Below are 24074 nucleotides of genomic sequence, written 5' to 3'. Positions count from 1 at the left end.
TTAAGGTACCTATATAAAAAGTTAGGGGCTTAGAATATAATAACCTGACTACTAACTTGTAAATATCTTTACAAATAAATTTAATAATTAAATATAATAAGAAACACATTTTATTTTTATAATAATTTTATTGAAATCTTAATACAAAATCAACAAAAAATAATTAAAAATGAACTTTGCTTAGCATTATAAAAGACCTTTATTATTTTTTTATAATAGCAGTCTTGTTCTCTTATATTATTATATTATTATCTTAATAATATTGAGATCACTTAGGAATGCAGCAGTTATAATCACAATCAGTAAATAATATTTCTCTTAGAACTCTGTAATATTGACAGTAATGAAACAATAATTTTATTTAAAAGGAAAACATGACTGACTGACTGATCTATCGGGCTCAAATTTGGCATACAGATAGCAGTTATGATGACGTAGGTATCCGTTAAGTAGGGATATTTGAAAATTGCCGCGGGGTCGGGTATTACGTATTAGTAATATTATAATATTCATTGGCAGAAACGAGATCAAAAATAATTCTTAAGAATAGATTTAAAAAATAATCAATAAACATTTAGTAAAAAAAATCCGAATTTTAATAAGATGTCGTTATTTTTTATATGATTGTGATTACATTTTATTTAGGATGTCAATCACAAACCAGTATGTAACGATATCTTATTAAAAAATGGAATTATAAAAATTTGCGTAATATGAGGGGATTAATCCTTTAGTTATTAACTCTTTTAAGTCCTTCTTTTTATTTGCGCTTAGTTCCTGTTTTTTAGAATATACTTGTTTAATCGTTATTTCTTCAAGAGGTATCATTTTCTTTCGTTTATTTCTAACGTTCACTTCTTTATACACACTGTCATAATAAGACGTTTTGTAACAAAATGTAAATGGATCGCTTTTAGTAATTTTTAAATGTTTGATTTCATTCCACATAACATTTTGACCATTTGTGTTGGTACTGAAATTATACCCCCACTCCTCTTGTAACTCTTTTAAATTTGAGAATGAGTTGAAACTCATTTCATGAACACTTATAGCTGGACTACTCTTTTTTGCGTTTTTGATTAAGGCAATATACTGGTCTGGAGTGTAAATAGGGCCAGACTTGAGATTTTTCTTGACCTCTTTTTCTATAAGACTGTGTACACTATCGGCCTCATTTTGGGTGTGGCCCCTAATTAAAAATTTATGAGTTATACTGTTTATGTTTAAATAATACACAACATACATATATAAGGTTGCAATGAACTTATTCTTGTTCTGTCCACAGCAATTGTCGGAGTAGAATATTATGTTTTTCGCAGCTTCTCCATCAGAACTAATGCCTTTCAAATATTCCCAGACACACGACCCAATCTCAATTCTCTCAATCTCGCTCCTCTTTTTGCATCTGACTCAGTCCAGAAATAACAGTAAACATTGTCATATGCATGTTTGCCTTCTTTATTATTGAGTTCGGTCAATGTCAGGTTGTAACTGTTCAACTTGCTTTTATAATAAAAAGCCGAAGTGTCACCTCTGGGACATTGCAATACCGCTTCTAAATCGTAAATTACGACTTTATTTTAATTGTTTACATTTCTCCTGTCATTCAATTTCTCCTTCCTACTTAGTTCTTTCTCTTTAAGATGTATTTGATACTTTTCTTCTTCTTTTTCTTTTTCATTACCATTTAAGTTTGCATAGGCAACACATTGGTCGCATTGGTCTTTTTTTGGTTTGTGAAAACTTAAATTAAACTCTGTTGTAAAAATTTTAAAGTAAGCAATGTAGTTACCAACCTCTTTATTATTTTTATTTTGCAATCCTGTAAAGTCTCTGTACAAATCTTTAATTGTCTTACCTCCTTCAATATACTCTCTTGTACTGTGAGCTCTAACATAGTGTCCTTCTATTCGAGGAATAGATTCAATGTGTTTTCTGATTTCAGCTAATAATTCAGGATCCAATTTTTTGTTATTGCCATGTTTGCCACGTTTCTCCTCTATGAAGCCCATCTCATTTGTGTTCGTTATGATGGTGTAAATCATTCTATCACTGATATCTAAAGTACTTCTAAAAAAAGTTTTGCACACTCTAATTCTATTATTGTCCAGTGTCAAGTAGAACGCCTTATTGGGGCGACGGGGAGTTTGGGCGTTAGTATATTTATATTTAGGTTCTGTATCAACCATACAAGTTTTTATGAATGCTCTTTGCTTATTTAAATCACCAAGTTGCCAAAATTTATCAAAAATTTCATATCTTCCCTGAGTGTCTATTTTGTCTATGCATTTTAATTTACACTTCTCATTACAGGGAGTCTTGAGACAACGTGAGGGCTTATTTTTGCGAGTTTTAGACATTGAGACATAAGCTCTTCCTTCGTTACGCATCTTTTTTACTCTGTTTTTTCTCCATTTAGCAGGATTTTTTACCCTCTTAAGACCTCTTTTTTTTAAGCTCTGTGTTGCAGTGTCAATATCAGAGCTTGAAGAATCCGAGCATGATGGAATTAGGAAATTCTTTTTTCTGTGCTGAGAAATCTTTCCGAATCTGTCCTCAAAATCGAAATTAGGATCATCCACGTCGTCATCTAAGTCGCTTTCATCAGTGTACATAGGAGAATAAATGGTTATTGAAGAGTTCATCGCACAAGATCTTCGTATTCGTGAACCAGTGGCATTCGAAGTCTAAAAGAGGAATATTTTTATTAATTAATTAAATAAGAAATAAATTAAAAGAGAAAATTAATTAATTATTTCATATTATATCACATACATCAGATCTGTAATCGCTTCGCTCTGTATTCTCCATACTATTATCTTCTTCTAATTCAGTAGCCGTGCGTATAATGGCTGAAGCTAAGTGACCCTGTGACTTGCCGCTCTCTCCAGTTAGCTCGGTTGAAATTTCTTGAGATGAATTCGAAGACGAAGACGACGACGATGATGAGGACGACGACGAGGACGAGCATGGTGAACTTGAAGAAGAAGAAATCCGTCTCGACGGTAGCTTCATTTCTTCAACTACCTTGGTATTTTCTTTCTCGTCTTCATACGAAAAGCTGTCACTGTCGTACTCCGGTACAAGATTTATTTTGATTTCAATGTTAGGCCGCGATTTATTTATCAACACTTCAGTTTCAACCGAGGTACATAGTTGAGGATCCTGTAATTTTGTTTAAGTAAGTTATCGATGGTAATTTATGGAATTAATTATCATAATACGAGCAGAAAAAGTGGCAACATTTAACTTACATCGTTCTGGGGGGAATCCCGCATAGGGTGTAGCTCGTCTTTTTCTGTTGGTTTCTGGAAAATAGTTAGGTATTTAGTATTGGTAATAATATAATACAATAAGTGAACACAAAAATATCAGATTTTGCAATAAGTAAAACCTTACTTCTGTATCGTTTGAATGACTTTCATTTATTGTTAAATTATTTATAATCAACGAAGATCCACTGTCGCACAGGTTCACATTTTTACTTTTAGGCAGCTGAAAAAATAATAAATTTTTATACATTGTGCCCATGTTAAGCGAGCTACTCACACACCTGCCGCAGGGACTGTTGTCCCTACCGGTAGGACTAAACTTACATTAAATACATTATATTTTACTTAGTCCTACCGGTGGGGACAATAACTTACTGGTAGGGCTACGTGTAACGGGCCAGATTGTCCCTGCGGCAGGTGTGTGAGTAGCACGCTTTAAATGAAAAAAAAAAGTAGGTATTTAATTACTTACTGCGTCGTTATCAATATTCGATAAGGTTTCTCCAGGCGTTGAATTAGAGACTTTTTCCCTTTCAGAAATTTCGGATGATTGGACTAAGCCCATAATTTTTCGGATTCGCAATGACATTTTTATCTAAAACAGAAACAAATTAAATTATGCTAAAGAACATTCACATCACTTTTTAAAATAAACTGCATGAAATGATAATCAAACTATTTTTTATTATTATTTTTAACAATAAACCGATGTAAACTATAATGACTCAAACTAATTGTACTTCTTTTAGAAATAAAATGCAACAAGTCTGATTAGTGTTTCAAATCTATCGTAGTTTTTAATAAAAAAATGAGTTAAGTCTAAGTAGTTCAATATTATTTATACGATTTAAAAAAATAAAGAGGAACAAGTCTCAAAAACACGATTTATAATTAAAATAATTGTGAATTATTTCCTTACCTTTTAATCATAAAATGAAATAATAGATATTCGTCCACGGGAACAAGGATTCACTTTGAACACTGTCGGCGTAACACTGATTCGTCGCGTGATGTGAATCCCGAAGGAAGCGGCCGAGTAAATCAAAAAGAGATGGACGATCTTCTATCTCGCTTGTATAGCTTTAAATAAGGAGCCTGTTGAACTGTACTTATTCTTTTCACGCGTTTAATTCGTTTTATTGTAAAATCTCGTTTTACCTATTTTTTGAGTTAATTCGGTTTATTTTTAAAGGAGCGAAATGTCGAATTTCGTTTTTTTCTATCCAACATTTTGTAGAGGGTTGATGTCAATAAAAAAATATACAAATTTAACAGTTTTATATATGTGATAGTGTTTTTTTATTGATAATAGTTTCAAACACCTCAAACATAATATCACGAAATAGATGTAAAGTTAAATAGGTGCGAAGGTTTTCACGGTCACTGTTATCAATATTATGTATCTTTTTTGGGTGATACCGTGTATGTTGGATTTGATCCGACGTTTCGGCTACCATTGCAGGAGCCATCTTCAGGGAAAACTGTGTGTTTTATAGAGAAATGTATGTGTTTAAGTACTAGTAATTAAACGAATAGAAATGTGCCTACTGCCGGCTGCGACACAGTACAAATTACTAGTACATAAACATAATTATTCTTTCCTACAAAACTAGAAATGTGCCTACTGCTGACTGTGACACGGAACAAATTACTAGTACTTAAACACATACATTTCTCTATAAAACACACAGTTTTCCCTGAAGATGGCTCCTGCTATGGTAGCCGAAACGTCGGATCAAATCCAACATACACGGTATCACCCAAAAAAGATACATAATATAGATGTAAAGTTACTCTCCGGTAATGTTGAGATTTAAGTCATCGACCCTTTTGAGCCACAGATATATTGCGATAATAAATGGCAACGTAGGACGTGGACGACTAAGAATTATTTGGCATAAACTGATAAACCAAAATCGCAAGATTGAAGATGCCTAAAGCAGACGCAACCGAAGGGCATGTATTTATAAATAAATAAATCAAATAAAATGACAGGATGAATGAATGTGGACGAAGCTAGAAATGTATGTCAGGATAGACGTGTGTAGCGGTCCATCCTCTCTGTCCATCACCCCTGCGAGGAAATGGCGTGATGGTAGTAGTAGTAGAAGTGACAAATGTTTTTACTTTACAAATCACAAAATGTTTAATAATGTTTTGTTACTGAACGAGACCTTTAGCGAAAATGTTACTTATTTGATATATTGTATCCTTTCTAAGTTATATTAGGGCCTGTGTACATTATTAGCCTGTGAGCTTTTTGTGCTTTTTCTTCTCTGAAAGCACTCGGCGGATGTTACAAAGCCGTTCATAATTAGAGCCACCCTGCACCAAAGGATCCGTGTGAAAGCAGTTTTTTTAGGATTCTTAGACGCACGAAAGCGATAAATTAATTGGGATGACATTTATTTGCTTCTGCTACATCTTTTTAAACAACCACAAACGTATGAATTTCATATTTGAAGCATTTAACGATGTAAAATGTTTTTTTATTCGTACTTGTTTTGTGTAAAATAACTCAATAAAAAGTGTATTATTTTAAGCTACATTATAATTCAACAATATTTTGAGTTTGTCCGAATTTTCGTAGACAAGGACTGGATTCAACTCCCTGGGGAGCTGTTAATATTAGCATATTACAACGGAGATGAAGAACATTTTAGAGAAAGTAATACAGAATCTCACCCGCATGAATAAAGGTTTCAGCTCTTCAACTTCACAAACATCAACAGATGAAAGAATTGAAGGAATATAGATGTTCAAATATGGGTAGAATGGTGAATGTTACACAGTGTGTAAAGTGACTATTTAAACCAGCCAATGACAGGTCATAAGCCCTGTAGATGCCTAGACTTCTGTATTACTTTCTCTAAAATGATCTTCATCTCTGTTGTAATATGTTACATAATAATTATTATCATTGGAGGCCCTGTTACTGTCCACAATGGTAACACGTATTCAAAAGGATTCATTTTTGTGTAATTTCTTCCAGTATATTAGCCTTGATTTTCTAATTCCAAGTTCTTACTTTCTCCGTAATTTGACGCCGGTAAGTTCAAAGTGCGTAATGTAAATTTACGAAGCCGGAAAGTTTGAAAGTTGTGTCGAAAAGTTGGCAAGTACAAAAAATACATGACGTGTACTGGTGGATTTTTATAAGCTGGCGCGTGCGGTATACTTACACATACGCATTGTGTAGTATCAGTGAACAAGCCCATGGTATGACATCGCACGGCATACGCATTGTGGAAATAATCTCTGTCTCTCTCGCGCTCAGACGCGCTTATGAGCGTGACATTGACAACTATTGCTTTATTACAGTGGCGGCACGCTATGATGGGATTTTTGACGTTTACACCTAACTCCGCGCTCATGAAGTATTGTAAATATTGACAACTACCGGTCGATTAACGAATGCGGTACTTCATTGTGGAGTCGCTTCAATAGTGACGTACCACCACAAAACTTCAGTATCGATTTACAATATCGACATTGTGCTAGTTTTTTTTTTTTAAATCGCAATACTAGATTTAAATTTAAACGACGACAATATTAACGTTAATCTTTCCGCACAGCCGTCAAAAAGTCTTGGCTAGCCGCTATTAATGTTTAAAATCATATTAATTAGTATTGGGCAGTGCAGTTCATTAATGACTTTTTTGGCATTACCAAAATTTATTGAAAATTAGTATATTCCTTTAAATTGTGAAGCGTTCTTGGTAGGTCTCTCCATTAGGCTTTAATTATGTTTTCGTGACTTGGTTTCAAACATAATGTCTTTTAATTAAAAAATGCTATTTTTTTTCGCTTTTTTATTTTAACAATCTTTTATATATATTTCCTCATGAAATTTTATTATTTTATTTTTTTATTTTATTTTATTTTTTATTTTATTTTATTTAGAAAACATACAGTCATACAAAATCAGTATTAAAAACAACAATTTTTTAACATAAAAAGACCAATTAAGTTTTCATAAATTAAAAAGATATAAACATTAAATGTGACAAAAAATAAAAAATAAATAAGAATTTTAAGTGAAAAAAAGATAATTGTTGACATTTGCGTTTTCCATGGAGGTAATAAATTAAAATAAATAAAAATACCGAATGTACACTCCGAGCCATCCACGCACACACATGAACGCACATATAAAACATATACAAACATATACATTACATGCGGCACATATGCATAGCATAAACCACTCAAGATGTACATTCAGCAACTATCCCAAATAATCGACCCCATGAAGAAATTTTCTGTACAAATGCAACGTGCAGTTAAAAATGTCTACATCAATACTGAGTTCGTTATAATTTCTACAGGTGCGTCTAATGAATGAATTCGAGGTATAATTGTTTTTACAAGTTGGTACATAAAAAAGGGAATTTAATCTAGTATAGCGAAGAGGACAACGGAAACCAATATTTTGTAAAAGATACGGCGAATCAACTATGTTATTGAGAATTTTGAAAAGAAAAATTAAATCATATCTAAGGCGCCTTTTTTGTAGTGATTCTATATTAAAATTGATCAAAGATGCGCTGTAATCATTTTCAATGTTACCAAAACGATATTCCAGGCTCCTTATAAATTTCTTTTGAATGTTTTCAATTTGATTAATATATACATTATATTGAGGGGACCATACTAATGAAGCGAATTCGAGTTGACTTCGCACATAAGTATAGTAAAGAAGTTTTAATGTATTTGGTGATGAGAATGGCTTGGAGATTCGTAAGATAAACCCTAGAAGTCTGTACGCCTTATCTACTATTGTATTTATGTGATCTCTAAATATTATTTTATTTTAATAAGATTTTTACTACAATTTTGTGCTTTTTATCAACTCTACTTTTATTATTATTATATATTTATTATTCTTATTTATCCAGCAGTTAAACGGTGGCGTTTTTATCATATTACGCTCAAAATACCGCCAAAAATAATTTCATGAATATTTCTCTCGCGATTATTTATATGTGCTACATACTACAATTCAAAATGTTAAAAGAAAAAAAATCGAATTTAAACAATTATTGTTTTTATAATTAAATGCGTTTTGTTATTTTTGTTACTATGTTTATCGTCTGTCGAATGTAATCCTGTTGTAATAACTAAATAAAAGTACGTGGAAATTAAGTCCAACGAAAAATTTTAATTAAAAAATGTTTTCTTATGCGCGGTAAAAATTAAAGCATTAAATTTTGCGGCGAAATTTCGTAAAAATGCAAGAAAAAAAGATTTTAATAAAAACAAAATATTTCGAACTTCCTCGTTACTATTTTTATCTTTAAAAAATTAGTCGTATACATTAAAACCTGGTTCTATTCACGCTATTTGACAAATTATTTGAGAATAAAAAATCGATATCGTAATAAAGACTGCCACAACACTATTTTCAACTATCACAAATACCTTCCAGGGTTGATTCTACTATAGTTGCTAATGATATGGTAGTACAATATACACAGGATGCTTCTGCGTTCGTCTGAGTTTCGCTGCGATTCTTAATAGAAAAAATATAATAATATGTACGAGTATTAAGTTACGGATTAAAAACACTGGTTTATAAATATGCAGGTATTTTCATTTTATCAAATCATGAATAGGTCGATTATGTAGTGATAGCGCTTTCGCAAAACTTACATAAAAACATTTTTAATGTACAGAATTCTGATTTTAAAAATCTTGTGTTACATGTTGTTACATTAAATGTTTTTAAAAATTTCTTTTGGATTAGAGCGAAAAAAAACAATTACTTTAGAAAATGTCATATATTTACGAGTTTTTATTGAATATTTAATATTTTGTGTTCATTATAATAATAATTATTAGAGTGTAATTAAAATGCACAGTACAAATTATTTCGGAGAAAATATGTATACACACTTATTGATAAACAATAAATATTGTTATTTACATACTGAAAACAATCTGGTTGGTTTGGACATGTAGAGCGAATGGACAGCGAAAGAACGGCTAAAAGGATCTACGATGCAAACGTTGACGGATGCAGAAAACGAGGAAGACCGAGAAAGACATGGCACGATCAAGTCCATCAAATACTTGAAGATGGACATGTCAAAAGTAGGAATAATCGGCGTGCGTGCATGAGAAGATGTACGAATGTAGAGAAAGTGAGGTCTGTATGCCAAGATAGAGTGTTATGGCGTTCTATCCTCTCTGCCTACCCCTACGGGGAAACGGCGTGATGGTTTGTTGGGTTGTTGTTATTGTTGTTGAAAACAATCTACACAATTTCGCATTCTAGTTCTAGAGTAATTGACTGTAAAAAAAAACATTTTTTCCAATTTAAATTGGCCCTGGTTTTTGGAAGGATTATAATGAGTAAAGTGCAACATTTAAAAAATGATTAAAGAAATATAAAAAACGAAGTATTTTAGTCAATTAATATTACATTTTCTTAACCAAATGTTTTTTTTTCATATACAGAACCCTCTAATCCAACACCGAATTTTAAAAAATGATAGCACATTTGGTTAAAGTTTAATACAACATGTTTTTAAATCAACATCCTGTAGATTTTAAATGCGTTGAGTTTTCTGAACGCACCAGCTTAAGTTAAACCACCAGTAAGCTTTTACAGAATAGCCATGCAGCGAAAATTTTACTTACTTCAAACACCTGTCAAAATTTCGACAAAAACCCTCCATAAATTACCAAAAAATAGGGTTGTTATTATGTTTGTCTGCTGTACGCTGTACTCAGTAGCAGATACTTAGAGGCATAAGGTGATCAAAAATATACCGTTATTGTTTTTATTCAATGATTATTATTATTTGTTTACACGCTTAACATACATATATTTTTTTTACATGCATAAGGATGGATCATTCAGTTTGAGAAAACACATAGGAAGTAAATATGTTGAGATATAAATATTGCATTGGCATAAATAACAGAATCATTTTGATGTTATTAATATTATTATTATAGATAACTTATACGGCGATATTTTCGTAATATAATACCTCAAGGGCGCTTTACAAAGTGATTGTATAAAGATATAAATTTGATTTTAGTTTTTTTAATTTAAGAAAAACAATGTACTTTGTCACCACATGCTAAGGATTTATTCAAATGATTTAGAGAACAAGTCGGTTTTAAGTTTCTTCCGAAACATCACTTCACTCTCACAGTTTCGCACCTCTGCTAGGAAAGCATTCTATGCCGTAGGGCCTGCGACCCCAAATAAGCGTGCGCCAAATTTAGTGCGCTGTTTGCGTAGAGGTATAATAACTTTTCGACGTAGATGTAGCTGATCTAAGCGTAAGACGTCTGTCAGCTAGTTCATCTGGAATGCAGAGTTCCCTTAGATATTCTGGAGCAGAGTTGTGCTGTGACAGTTTGAGAGTTTGTATTCCACCCTCTGTGGAAAACGTAGCCAGTATAATTCTCGAAGCAGTGGAGTGAAATGACTGAACTTAGATATTCCAAAAATAATTCTCGCTGCGGCATTCAATACAGACTGAAGGATATTTAGCGATAAATAATAACAATTAAAAATTGATCAAATAAAAGCAAATCAGAAATGGAAATAAATTTAAATTTAAAAAAGAAGACAAAAGGAAAAATCCATGTTGAAATATTGACATTTCAATTGTGATTAAATGTGAACAATGAATTCTTATATCAGTTGTAATTTACAAGTGCATTTACTAAATATAATTTATTTTCAAGAATAATTTCGATAATAAATCTGAACAAACAAACAAACACAAACAAACCATCACGCCGTTTCTCCATAGGGGTAGGCAGAGAGGATAGAACGCCATATCACTCTATCTTTGCATACAGACTTCGCTTCTTCTACATTCATACATCTTCTCCTGCACGGACGCCGATTATTCTTACATTTGACATGTCCATCTTCAAGTATTTGATGCACTTGATCGTGCCATGTCTTTCTCGGCCTTCCTCGTTTTCTGCATCCATCAACGTTAGCATCGTAGATCCATTAAGCCGTTCTTTCGTTGTTCATTCGCTCTACATGTCCAAACCAACGCAGCACCCCTTTCTTGATTCTGTCGATATTTGATAAGATTAAGAAAGGGTCTCTGAGATGGTTTGGTCATGTAGAATGAATGGACAACGAAAGAATGGTAAAACAAGTATATGAGTAGGTATACGGCGAACATGAAAGGTAACGTGAGACAAGGACGAAAGAAAGAAAGAAGACGTGGCTTGATTATATAAACCAAAATCTTAGTTCTGGTCATGTCAAAAGCAGGCAGAATCGAAAGGAATGTATGACAAGATGAATAAATGTGGAAGAAGCTAGGAATGTATGCCAGGATAGACGTGTGCGGCGGTCCATTCTCTCTGCCTACCCCATCGGGGAAATGGCGTGATGGTAGTAGTAGTAGTAGTTCAATAATATTTTGAGCGTGTCCAAATGTTTGTCGATATTATTGGATTCAACTGTCCAATCAAAACCTTATCAAAAAAATAAAATATTTTTGTCGAAAATGATTCTGGTTTAATTTTTTTTTCTTTTCTTCTTTGTAAATATCTTATTGACAATCGAGAAATCAGTTGCAAAAAATATTATTTTTATTGATTTATAAGGTATTCCTTGTTTTTAAAAAAACGTTTTTTTTGCACGGTAAAATATTGAATACAACCAAATTTATTTACACATTTTTTTTTTATAAATAAATAAAATTGAGATATTCCTAATCATCCTGTAATTCTTAAGTCAACTTGCTTTTTCATATGCAGAGGTCACATCCCGTCTACTGTCAGCACATGTGGCACATCTCATCCCCTCTAACCCCTACAGAATCTGCCCCTATGGGAAGGCAGTGCGCCCACATTAGGGGAAGACAAAATAATGGTCGGTTACAATAGCAAAAAACGATTTCTTAATATACAAATCCAGTGCACATCCTATTTTAAATAGTATTATTTATTTATTGAAATCAACCCATCACAAAACTAAAAAACACGTATAAAGTAACAACAAATAACTAGAATAGGGTATATTCACAAGTCGGGAATAACGTTAAAAATATGTAATACGAGTACATATTAAGAGCAGATTTTTACGATTCTAATGATATACCTATCAATGAATTTAAAACAATTTTTCATTTTTAATATTCGGGTTTAAAAATGAGCACATACAAAATGGCCTGCAATTAGCATCACGTCATTTTGACGTCACGCGTTATGACTGCCGACTGCGCTTCTAATAAACATTGCTTAAAGTTTGGCAATAAAACGTCATGCGTGCCGTTTGTCCTACAGGGCGCGAAACGTTTTGTTTTCTGGTAATTCAAAATATGTATATTTCAAACCTTTCTAAAAAAATTATCCGACGTCTCACAAAAATATTAATACCAATGTGATCGTAATTTTTTGCTCATTTAACAAAATTAATTTTAAAAAATAATGAAAGACCTTATTACAGGTTTCACAGGAACAATATCAAATAGTTTATAAGGAGGAAATAATGAAAACAAATGGGATGAGAAAATTAAGGAGGGAGAAATAATGGGAATAATGAATATGTTAAGATTTAAAAAAAACTTAATGATTGATTAAAAAAGCTGATGACGTATCAACAAATGTGCAACAAATACAACTGTACTTATTTTTAATCCATTATCAAATGAAGTTTCACTAGAAACATGATTTTAAAATTATTTTATCGCTCGTCGTATTTGAGATATACTCGTATATTATACAATGTTTTTAAAATCCATTAAATGCAAATAAAATGTTTCTAATAACATGTAGATGTGTATTTTGTTAAAGGCAAATAATAATTATAAAAGTTGCAGTGTCTCAGTAAAACATTTACTTATATTGTTTCATAATTTTCCATGCACAAAATATTCAACGGAAGAAGTCTGACAAGAATCAATAAAAGCTTACGTGTGGCAGGAGAGCCATACGCCATAGATAAATACGGATTTGTTAGTGTTGCCACTTTCTCACTCGTCTTTGTAATTAAATTGTCGGAGGGTTTTCAAGAATAGCATTATGACAAAGCAATCGAGATGCCCAATCGACTATTGTCGAGTGGGTGACAAAATGTCATATCTTTCCAGCATAAGGCTCCTGGACGTCCATTGCTGACTGTTCGTCGGCAATTTTATTGTAATTTTTATGTATTGTTTTATCAGCGCTATGATTTCTTTAAATTTTGTATTTTTAAAAATATTTGCGTGTGACGTCTCAATTTCTCTTCTCTTCTTCTCGGTGAATTCTGCTGATTGGTCAGTTGACCTATCCTAAACCGGATATCTATGATTACAACCTTCGTATTGTTGGTTCATTTGGAAGAACTAGTGACGGCACAAAAAATCGTTCGTTTTTATTTTTTTTAAATCTTTTTTTTTCTTAAATTTTCGCCGTACAATTAAATGCTACAACTTTTACCGCGATTAAGAATACATTTTTTGTATCCAATTTCCCGTAGAGCTGAACTTTCTTATGAGAAAGAAATATTTCTTGGATTTGTTTCTTGCAACGAACTCGCGATGCCAGTTTCACAGTTGGTCGTCTAATCAACTGCCCCACCGCGCCGTTTCTAGTTCTTTTTCTCACAAAGAACAGTATTCTTCATTCGTCTGGTCACAAACCAAACCCACTAGGAGGTTCTTTCTTCTATTTTATTTTCTTTGTTGGTGAATCAAGTCTTCTTGTTTTGCTCCTTATATGGTGACGTCACAGACGCTAACAGTCGCTAGCAGTTGTTTCATGTTTTGCCAGACAGACTGTATAAGGAAAGCGGATTGCAGGCGGTCTTGTAGGGTTATGTATAGCTTAATCAATGATCTTGCATACATTAATCTACTTTTTATAAAATAAAATCATCATCGACTATACTTTAACTACGTCCGAATCATTATTTATTTATTTGACACTTTATATACATATAAAGGCGGGCATATTGCCTTAAGGCAATTTCTTCCCACCTACCCAAACCGTTCAGTTTGAGAAAATTATACATTCATGGACATATTGAATCTTACAATTATATACAAAAATTAAAAACAAAGATTAAAAAAATAAAAATATATAAAAAAATAATAACACTATACTACGAAGAGAGGAGAGGGGATGGGAAGGAAAGAAGAAGGATAAAGGAACAATTTAAATATTTAGATAGTAATACATATTTCAATCTTGACTTAAATGTAAATAAAGAAGGGGCATTGAATCATTGAAGACGTAAACAGGATTTTACTACGTGTCAAAAATATTGGTGACAAAGTAAGTTGTCCATTTTTTTTAGAATGAAGAGAACAAGACGACACAACAAAAAAATTACAACAAATCAGTCAATAATTCAAATCATCTTCTCCATACACTGCGCAAATATAGAGAGCAGCTTTGGCAGCTTCATTTCCTCAATTGAACGCAACCAGAAGGAAGGGTCGAAAATGCTTACTTTCGTCTATTTGACATTCCATTTTTGAAGGCTTGTAATCAAATAAAATGACACATCTTACGAAAAAGCAAATACAATATCTTGTAGAACAGAAAATTTTCTTTCGAATTACTTACCATTTTTTTAAAACTTTTGGTGCTCATTTTCAAATTTAGGAAAAAATGGACGCATCTTATGTTAACACCTAATATACTCGTACAGTTTACCAAGATAGATTTAATATATAGTTTAACCGGGATTAAGGGATTTTTTTAATTGAAAATAATTTTGCAAACATCCATTAATTTTGAGGAATTATTTTCCATTGTTTTAAAATTTTATTTTACGTGATCACGTTAATGGCATATTACAGAAGAGTAATTTTTCAGCATTTGTGGAGTGGAGTTATAAAGAACTGTTTGGCGTGTTTAAAAACGAATAACAATAAAAAACACCACATAATGTATGTACATATAGATAAAATCTACAAAATATTGGAAATAAAAAAATCTGTAGGTATCTGACAACGGCCCTTTTAATAATTATCACGTTTATAAATTTAAATTATTTTTAGTTTTCCATAAAATTTTCAAGCTTTACTAATTAGACAACAGATGTCACTGCTTGGAAAATGACACCAATTGAATGAGCCTATAAAATGCCGCTTTACACTTATAAATAGCCATTTGCTCTCTACTGCCAATTGTCAGGATGGCCGAGCGGTCTAAGGCGCCAGACTCAAGGCACAACCTTACCCGCTGAACGCGGGTTGAGCTCTTCTGGTCCTCTCTGAGGGCGTGGGTTCGAATCCCACTTCTGACAAGTAATTTTGTTATTTTTTAAAAAAATATTTTGTCTTTACTAAACTATTATTATTGAACATTTTAAATACAAAATACCATGTTTAAAAAAAATGAAATGGACATTAAATTAAACAGACCATTTACCCGTACGAATAGGCAAAGAGGATAAAACGCCATATTACTCTGACTTTGCACACAGACTTCGCTCCCTCTAGATACATCTTCTTATGTACTCGCGCCGATTATTGCGAATTTCGACATGTCCATGATCAAGCATTTGTGTATTTGACCATGCCATATATTTCAGGGATATCCGTTATCCGGTTATCGGGAACTACACTGGCTACGTTTTCCACAGAGGGTCGAATACAAACTCTGTTGGCTTATGTATAAGTCACTGCACAACTCTGCTCCGGAATATCTAAGGGAACTATATATTCTAGATGAACTAGCTGAAAGGCGTCTCACGCTTAGATCAGCTACGTCTACGGCGAGAGGAAAAGTTATTATTACGCAGGCCCTATGGCATGGAATGCTCTCCCAGCAGAGGTGCGAGGCTGTGAAAGTAAAGTGATGTTTCGGAAAAAACTTAAAACCTACTTGTTCTCTAAATCATTTGAATAAATCCGTAGCATGAGACAACAAAATAAATTATTTTAATTAAATTACAAATTTAAAAGAATCACTATGTAAAGCGCCCTTGAGGTATTTTATTACGAAAATGGCGCTTTATAAGTTATCCATAATAATAATAATAATCCTCTTTTTCTGCATCCTTCAATATTTGCATCGATTATGCTTAATAAAATCGATGTATCTAAATATATTTTAATAACATAGAAATAATAGGTAATTAATAATACCTTCTAATTTAAAACTCGCCTAAATGTCCGATGGCACAATAATGTTTGTTAGGAAAATATAATTAGAAAATAAGAAAACAGGAAATTAAGTGTTTTTTTTTGTTAAAACATTTTTTTAAATACTATCAAACTAAGCCAAAAAATTTAAAATAATAATTTTGAGTATCGTATTATCAGCGCAATGATTTTTTAAAGTTTTGTAATTTTGAAATTACTCCGCGTGTGACGTCACAAGTTCTATTAAATGAATTCAGCTGATTAGTGTATTGACTTCCCGTAAACCGGAAATCTATCACAACGCTCTTATCCTTGGTTGATTCGGAAGAACTAGTTACGTAGTTCAAAGTGGTTCGTTTTTATTTAGTTTTTGTAAATACTTATTTTCAACTTCGCCGTACATTTTTATAATTAATTAATAATGTTTACAGCGCGTAAGAAAACACTTTTAATATCCAATTTTCCGTAGCCCTGAACTTCCGAAAGTTATGGTGATCGTGTACGTGAAGCCTTCATCTACATGCTAGTCGATATTTCATTTTAGATGATTTTTCGTATTTTCCTCGCATGCTAGAATTTTAAACAGACATGTTATTTCCTGACTAAATGCATATTATCGACACACTTGCAAATATTAACCAAAAAATTTTGTATTACGCATTTGTCAGAAGTCGGCTTGAAATACAACTTTAATCTAGTCCACATACTATGAAAATCACCAATATAAAATAGAAAAAGTCAACAATAAATTAATTATATGTCTATCATACAGAAATAATTACCAATTCAATAATTATAATGAAGCGAGAGTACGTTTTAAAATAAACTTTTTGGATAATAGACGACCGATTGCTGACTTAATATTTCTATATAAGCTTTTAAATGGTATGACTAACTGCCCCAATTTACAAAGTTTAATTTATTTCCATGTACCTTTTAAACGTACCCGTCACACCTAATTATTTACTCCACCGATGTAAACACTAATGCAGCAAAAAATTCGTGCATTTATAGAATATGCAACCTATATAATTATATTATTGGAGTCAATGCAAGTGATATCTTCAATTTGATTAATAATAAATTCAAAAGGGAAATCAGCGACAGCATGCAGGCATTGTCACCGTGAGTAGTGATGAGTAAATACAATATTATTTTTTCATTTTATTTTAAAATTTACAATGGTAAATATGTACACACATTTCATTAATGGTTTTCCAAATTCTGTACTTGTGTAATATAAATTTATTTATGACACATTGCGTATATTGATAACTATAAGTTTGAGATCATTTTTAGTCTAGTTTTAAGTACCTTTTATATTATAACCTTATTATTGTGTTTGACTGTAGATTTCAATAAATAAATAAAAAATAAAAAAAAAATAAAAAAAATCATGCCATCTAATACGTACTCGTAACGCTTCTCTAAAAGTATGCATCATTCAGGAAACCGTATTTGAAAAAAAAATTAGCAGAAGTACGCATATTAAATATTTTTTTATATGCTTATTATTAATTTTCAAAAGTAATTACTTTTTAGCCGTGTTTCAGGGCCAGACCGCGAAACATCAAAGGAAAATTCTTTGTGGCAATTTTTTTTTTTAATCCTAGTATTTTTTTTATGAAACAATAATTCGTGTAATTTGAAAATGAAGAGTTTTATTTTTTATTTTTTATTTTCTTTTATTCAGGAAACATACAGTACAGTTACAAAGTTTAATATTTTACACAATTGGACTTAATTCTAATGGACCAGTGAAGTTTCCATATTAAAAAGCAATTAAATCTAATGTTAATTATGAAAGTATAAAAAAGAGAGATTTATTCTGCTTTATTTAAGAGTTGCATCCCTTCCACAAACTCCTACAATCGCTCCCTTCCCAGCCGCTTCTCTAGTCCGCGTCCGGTGCGTATCATTTCGTTACGTTGGTAAAATACGTTTTCAATCTACATTTTCTTTTAAATAAAAAAACGCGATTTTTCAAAAAATATATTATGACATTTTTTCAAAAGCAAATTGTAAAATATGTTCCTCTGAAGTTTCGCAGTGTGGTCCTAAATATCCACGTTATTCGGGTAAAAAACTTTTTTTTTTAGAAATCATCCTTCGTAGGATGAATTGCCAATAATAAAAAAAAATATTTTCTCGATTGAAAAAATCGTTTACAAAATATGTATAAAATTACATATGGAATACATAAATTATAATAACGTTTCTACCTCTCCAATAGAGCAAAAACTAGTATGTAGAGGGAATTCGTTTTACATTTTTTTTACCTAAAACCGGTTCCTTAAAATTAAATATTATATTCTAAAAGATGCATAAATTTCTCCTGTACTGAGTTCAGGATTTGGTGAGTCTCATATTATGTTTTTTTTTATTAAGATTTTGATGTTTTAATATTTGATTTGAAGATTTCCGGAAGATTATTAAAATATTATTTTCTGACATATGCATAGCGATTTTAAGGCGCAGTTGTATTGCATCTACGCAAAATTTAATTATTTTTAATTTTCGGGTTCCGAGATTTTTGATTTAGTGGGTTTTTCTTGTTTAAAAGTTTGTATAATATATGTATATGCTTTTTTAACATGTAATCATTTGAGGGTACATCTGTTTTTAAAAAAAATACATTTGAAGGGTAAGTTCTAGGCTTATTTAATATAATTTCAGCTATTGTTTTTTGGGCAATCAAAAGTGAACGTTAATTTATCTTGTAAGTCTTGTATTATATTATACAATATAATAATACTCGAAAAAAACGTAATATTATACGTGTGAAATATGTTTTTTTATTGAGAAGTACCCGCTTTAAGTAAATAAAATGATCCAGTGGATGTTATTTATGAATGTATAAGTGATTTTAGATATTTTTTATTTTTTTTATTTTGAATTGAAATAAAACACATGTTTTTTGTTTGATTTGTTAATGAATTATAATTTTTATTCTGCTTTTACTTATTTATTTTTAGTTCATAAACAGTAAAAGATATCACAATATAATATATACAATTCATAAAATAAACAACAATAACACTTAACCTCTTTCACCAATTATATGTTAACATAATCACAAAACAAAAATTTTATTCCTAATATTAATGCAATTTATTAAAATTTAGATTAATTTTAATAAAATTTCATTAAAAATAGATATAATTTAATAAAATTATATTTATAATTTGTAAATCATTTTCTTTTATATAATATAGTAATAATAAGTTTTTTTCAGTTTATCAATAATTTGTGTCGTAATATTTACAACAAAAAAAAAGATACGGCAACAATAATATTATATTGTATTGAACAGTTAAAAATAAATGCTCATAACATAATATTAGAGATATGATTTAAGTTTTTTAGTCAAGGAATTTTTATATTAGTTTGTGCGGACCGTTATACAATCTTATGATGCTAGATAAGGAGTTACTCAATATTGTTATTGAATACCGGTAGGGAAAACTTACCCATAAACAAATATTATAATATTATGCTTGTTCTTAAACAAGTTTTTCCAAAAAATCCTGTATAAAATGTTTCCTATTAATATGTATAAATAATAGAAGCTCCACAAAGTATCAAAAACCTACTATAATTTTTCAAAAATGCTTATCTTATTGCGTGGTGCGTAAATTAATTTACTCTTTTAAAATTATTGCTTCACATAAACATTTTTTACTGTTACAAATCAGTATAAAATTATGGAGTCCTAGTCATTTGATACATAATAAAATCGTTTCAACTAAAACCATTTTTGTGAAAAATAGTATAAAATTAATACAATTAAAAATCTTGGTTACGTTAAAAACTAGTTATTCCTTATAAAATATTTTTATTTGCTTATCTTGTCTATGTTTATCTGACTTTACGTTTAAAGAATAGCTGATAATTCAAGGTTGAATAATTTAACGCACAATAATATGGCAGTTAGATAATTAAATTAAAATAATGAATATTTCTTCGCGTGGTTATAATTGATTATTCCATATTGGGAACGGCGGTTTCAATGTGTCAATTTGCTAATTATGTTTAGAAAATTTGATTGTTACTAAATATTCAGTGTAGGTTGAATTTATTTATCATTTTTAATATGTACAAGGCTTATATTTGCTTCAAAATAATAGTTATTTATCGGTGTACTTAAAAATAATATATTTTTTAATTTATTTCAAACAAAAACTTTATAAATTTATGTTTATATTATGTAAAAAGGGATCGAGTAGGGTGTTTCGGCTGTGGCCAGTTTTAGGAGCTTCTCCGCATTTGCTTTAGTGACGAGGAAACCACGGAAAACACATCAGAAGGGAGACCGTTGTCGTTTGTCAACAGACCTTCGGATCCACTTGAAGCGAGTTCGGCATTCGGTATACTGCTACTCGTATTATTGATACTTTTTATTGACTTTACTATATTGCCGTCATATTAAAGAAAGACGTTTCTACATAAAACAAAAAACGGAGAAAATAAATATTTTGTAACTCGGAAAATTTAAAAATTTGCTGTGTGAAAAATACTACAAAAATTAAGTATAATAGTATGCGACAGTATGTATTATGGTTTGCCCTAACGGAATATATAATAGTTTTAATAAATTATACGTTATATTGTATTTAAAAATTAACATTTTCATTTTCTTGTTAGTAAAAAAAATACAAGAAAATATGTTACACTGCAATGAAAAGACGTTTCTGGCTAGAAACGCCCTTTTTATTTAGTAATTATGTAAATTTCTTTGTTTCTTTTTTTATTTTTTTTTATTTATTGGGGATATCAACAGTAATACATGTAAGAAAAATATAACAAATGAAATATACAGAGAATAAAACCAATGACAGATATCCACAGAAATACATTAAATACACTTACAATACATACTAGTGTGTTTGTGTGAGTGTAAGTGAGTGAGAGGGTGGGTGAGTGGGTGTTATATTGGAATAAGGGTGGACATGTGTGTAAATATTGCACAAGTGAAGTGTCGAAAATATAAATATATATTAAATATTAAGAATTAGAAATAAAATAAAATAAAATAAAATAAGATAAAATAAGACTTTGTTATTGAAACCAAGTAGAAGACAAAAAAGTATGTTTTAAGATGCGCATTTTAAATGTTATTTTTATACAATCAAATGGATTAATAAGGGGAAAGTTCAAATTATATTCACGAGCAAAACATATTAGTGGAGAGTTCTGGGCATAGTTCGTACGAACTGCTGGAACATGAAATAGAGAGCTCGACGTGTGACGGGTGCGGTAGCCGGGGACATTTTTTTAATGATAACTCCGACAAAAGAGCTGGACTATCAAGGCGTCCACTAAGTATGTCATGAAGCACCCCCATGTCTAATAGTAGACGGCGATTTTCAGAAGTAAGTAAGTGGTGCTTTTCGCAGGAAGACATATAATTGAGATCGGTATTCCTGCATCTCCATATTTAAGAAATGTCCTTTGAATTTTCTCTAACTTTTCTTTATGTGTGACATATTGTGGATACCAAACAGAAGAGGCATACTCGAGCAAACAAATCAAGTATATCGTGTAAATCCTCAACATGACTTCTGCATCGCGCCTTCCGTTGCATTCTCTGTAAACTGAACAAGGGCTATGCATCAACTGATGGGGACATCTTGGAAAATAACATAATCACATGAGCAGGTGCTGATCTCGGATAGTTTGAATCTGTACAGGTGGCTTACGAACCCCCCATGATCCGTCAGGATTTGTGTACGTTCGTACCTGCACGTTGCATTTTCTTGAAATCAAAGGCATAGTAAATAGACGGTAAAAACATCTTTGTTACCTTTCCTGTAAACTTTGTTAAATAGCGATCATTCCAGAGCTGTAAATATCTGCTTTTTATTTTTCTCTTGGCAAAACTTAGTAGAAAGTAAGCGAAATCAGGAGCTGTCTTCTTGGAAGTTTCTTCTCGAGCCTTTTTATCCGCTTACAATGTTGCACTTCTAATGATTACAACTAATTTACATATTTTGAGATTGATTTTTAAAATTCTGGATGTCAGTTTGTATATTTATGACAATAGGGTAGACCGAATTTCGATCCGCGATCGCATTAACATGCGCTCTGTAGCTGCAAGACGTACTGGGATATTTATTTACTTCACAGCGCCCTTGAGGTGATTTTTCACAAAAATGGCGCTATATAAATTATCCAAACATATATGATGACTATCAAGATTGTAATAAGTTTCCGTCTGTTATGTAAGCGGGTATTTTTTAAACGTAAACTAAATCTTCTATAGCGATATCTCGTGTTGGTATACGAGTATTGATATTTATTAAATTCAGGAGTTCGCAACAACCGAATTTAGAATGAATAATTTTATATGAAAATATTACGTCAGTCATTGTCCTGCGATCTTCCAGGGTAGGTAAATTTAAAGAATTTCACAAGGGCATGTAGTTAATTTGTTCCATAGGAATATGCAGTTTGAAATAATTGAATCTCAAAAATTTCCGTTGGATTCAACATTATTTATGTGAATTTTGTAAAAAGGGGACCATGTAGTAGAATTTTACTCTAATTGGTTTCTAACTAAGGACGTATTCAAGAGTTTCATTATTTTAACTGATTCAAAATACTTTATGGCTCTAAGAATGGAACCAAAAGTTTTCATACTTTTAGAAGTAATGTGGTTGATGTGGCTTTTGAATTCAAGGTTTCCGTCAAATATGACACCAAGATCTAAAATCCTCCGTGAGTTTTTCCAGTTGAATGTTGTTTATTGAATACGGAAATAAAATTGAAGATTTATTTTTACAAAAAGATTATATTTTTCATTCATCGACATTTATAAACAAATTATTAGAGATAAACCAGTCGTTTCATCTGTTTAAATTTGATTGAAGTGTGTAGCGGTTATTTTCATTCGTTATTTCCCTGTAGATCTTAATGTCGTTAGCAAAAAGTGAAAATTCGATTTATGACATAAAGGGTAAAAAAATTATACCGATCTCTTACAAAGTTGAAAAAAATCACATGCGTCGCTATTCTGCGATTATGACGAAATGAACGAATTTAAACTTCCTGACAGGCAGTTTTCTCACCGTGGGGAACAAATGCTGCACCTTTTTTCCCATTTTAAAGTGTAGGCTGAACGAAAGACGCTACATGGCCATATTGGTCATGTTGGTTACGCTTTAGAAGAAAATTACTAACGTTAGAATAAAAACGTGCATTTACTCTTGTATTATAGATACATCTTTAGGTTTATACAAAATTGGCGTTACCACGCCCTGTGGTCCTTTCATGGGTCGTGTTCTTTTGTTCTGGACGACAAATCCGTTTCACTGGATTTGTCGTAGACGTATTTATACATAGTTATGAAGAGTTAACGTCCTGTATGTAATAATGTTGATCTCACACAGTATAATGTATTGCGTTAAACAAATAATGCTAAGTTGCTTTCTTTCGTGCGTATGTGTTTCATAAATTTGTGGACGTTGTATCCATAATTAAATTGGTCTGTTTATTTTTTTTTAGTTTTGTTATATACAATGCATCTTGAGTGGTTTATGCTATGTATATGTGCCGCATGTAATGTATATGTTTGTGTATGTTTTATATGTGCGTTCATGTGTGTGCGTGGATGGCTCGGAGTGTACATTCGGTATTTTTATTTATTTTAATTTTTTACCTCCATTGAAAACGCAAATGTCAACAATTAGTCTTTTCTCACTTAAAATTCTTATTTATTTTTTTGTAACATTTA

At 31.3% G+C, this 24074-nt stretch overlaps 1 protein-coding gene, 1 long non-coding RNA gene and 1 other non-coding gene across 3 annotated transcripts in view; 1 reads left to right on the top strand and 2 right to left on the bottom strand.

The window, feature by feature from the left end:
- Positions 1-24074, bottom strand: part of LOC148275419 (uncharacterized) — a 115946-nt gene that overhangs the window by 56124 nt on the left and 35748 nt on the right. The gene's annotated exons all lie outside the window — the stretch shown is intronic.
- Positions 1528-4269, bottom strand: LOC148275421 (uncharacterized). The gene is made up of 7 exons (XM_088235732.1): positions 4192-4269; positions 3745-3867; positions 3400-3495; positions 3255-3308; positions 2776-3165; positions 2433-2687; positions 1528-1533 (listed from the first exon to the last, which is right to left on the bottom strand). Exons 2-7 carry the CDS (start codon positions 3859-3861, stop codon positions 1528-1530), a joined length of 918 nt encoding a protein of 305 aa, XP_088091858.1. The 5' UTR covers positions 3862-3867; positions 4192-4269.
- On the top strand, positions 15385-15501 carry TRNAL-CAA (transfer RNA leucine (anticodon CAA)). The gene is made up of 2 exons: positions 15385-15422; positions 15457-15501. It is a non-coding gene; the product is annotated as a tRNA-Leu (tRNA).

This window comes from Micrasema longulum, unplaced genomic scaffold (assembly GCF_059751315.1).
Source record: "Micrasema longulum isolate JH-2025_06_02 unplaced genomic scaffold, ASM5975131v1 h1tg001430l, whole genome shotgun sequence".
Taxonomy (NCBI): Eukaryota; Metazoa; Arthropoda; class Insecta; order Trichoptera; family Brachycentridae; genus Micrasema; species Micrasema longulum.
This window is presented reverse-complemented; position numbering and strand designations above follow the sequence as displayed.

What these genes read in the sequence shown, in the direction of transcription:
- LOC148275421 (XM_088235732.1), bottom strand. Translation starts at nt 3,861, where the DNA reads ATGTCATTGCGAATCCGAAAAATTATGGGCTTAGTCCAATCATCCGAA. An exon ending in GTCATTCAAACGATACAGAA is followed by an intron (nt 3,309 to 3,399) that starts GTAAGGTTTTAC and finishes ACTATTTTCCAG; the next exon opens with AAACCAACAGAAAAAGACGA. An exon ending in GAAGCGATTACAGATCTGAT is followed by an intron (nt 2,688 to 2,775) that starts GTATGTGATATA and finishes TTCCTCTTTTAG; the next exon opens with ACTTCGAATGCCACTGGTTC.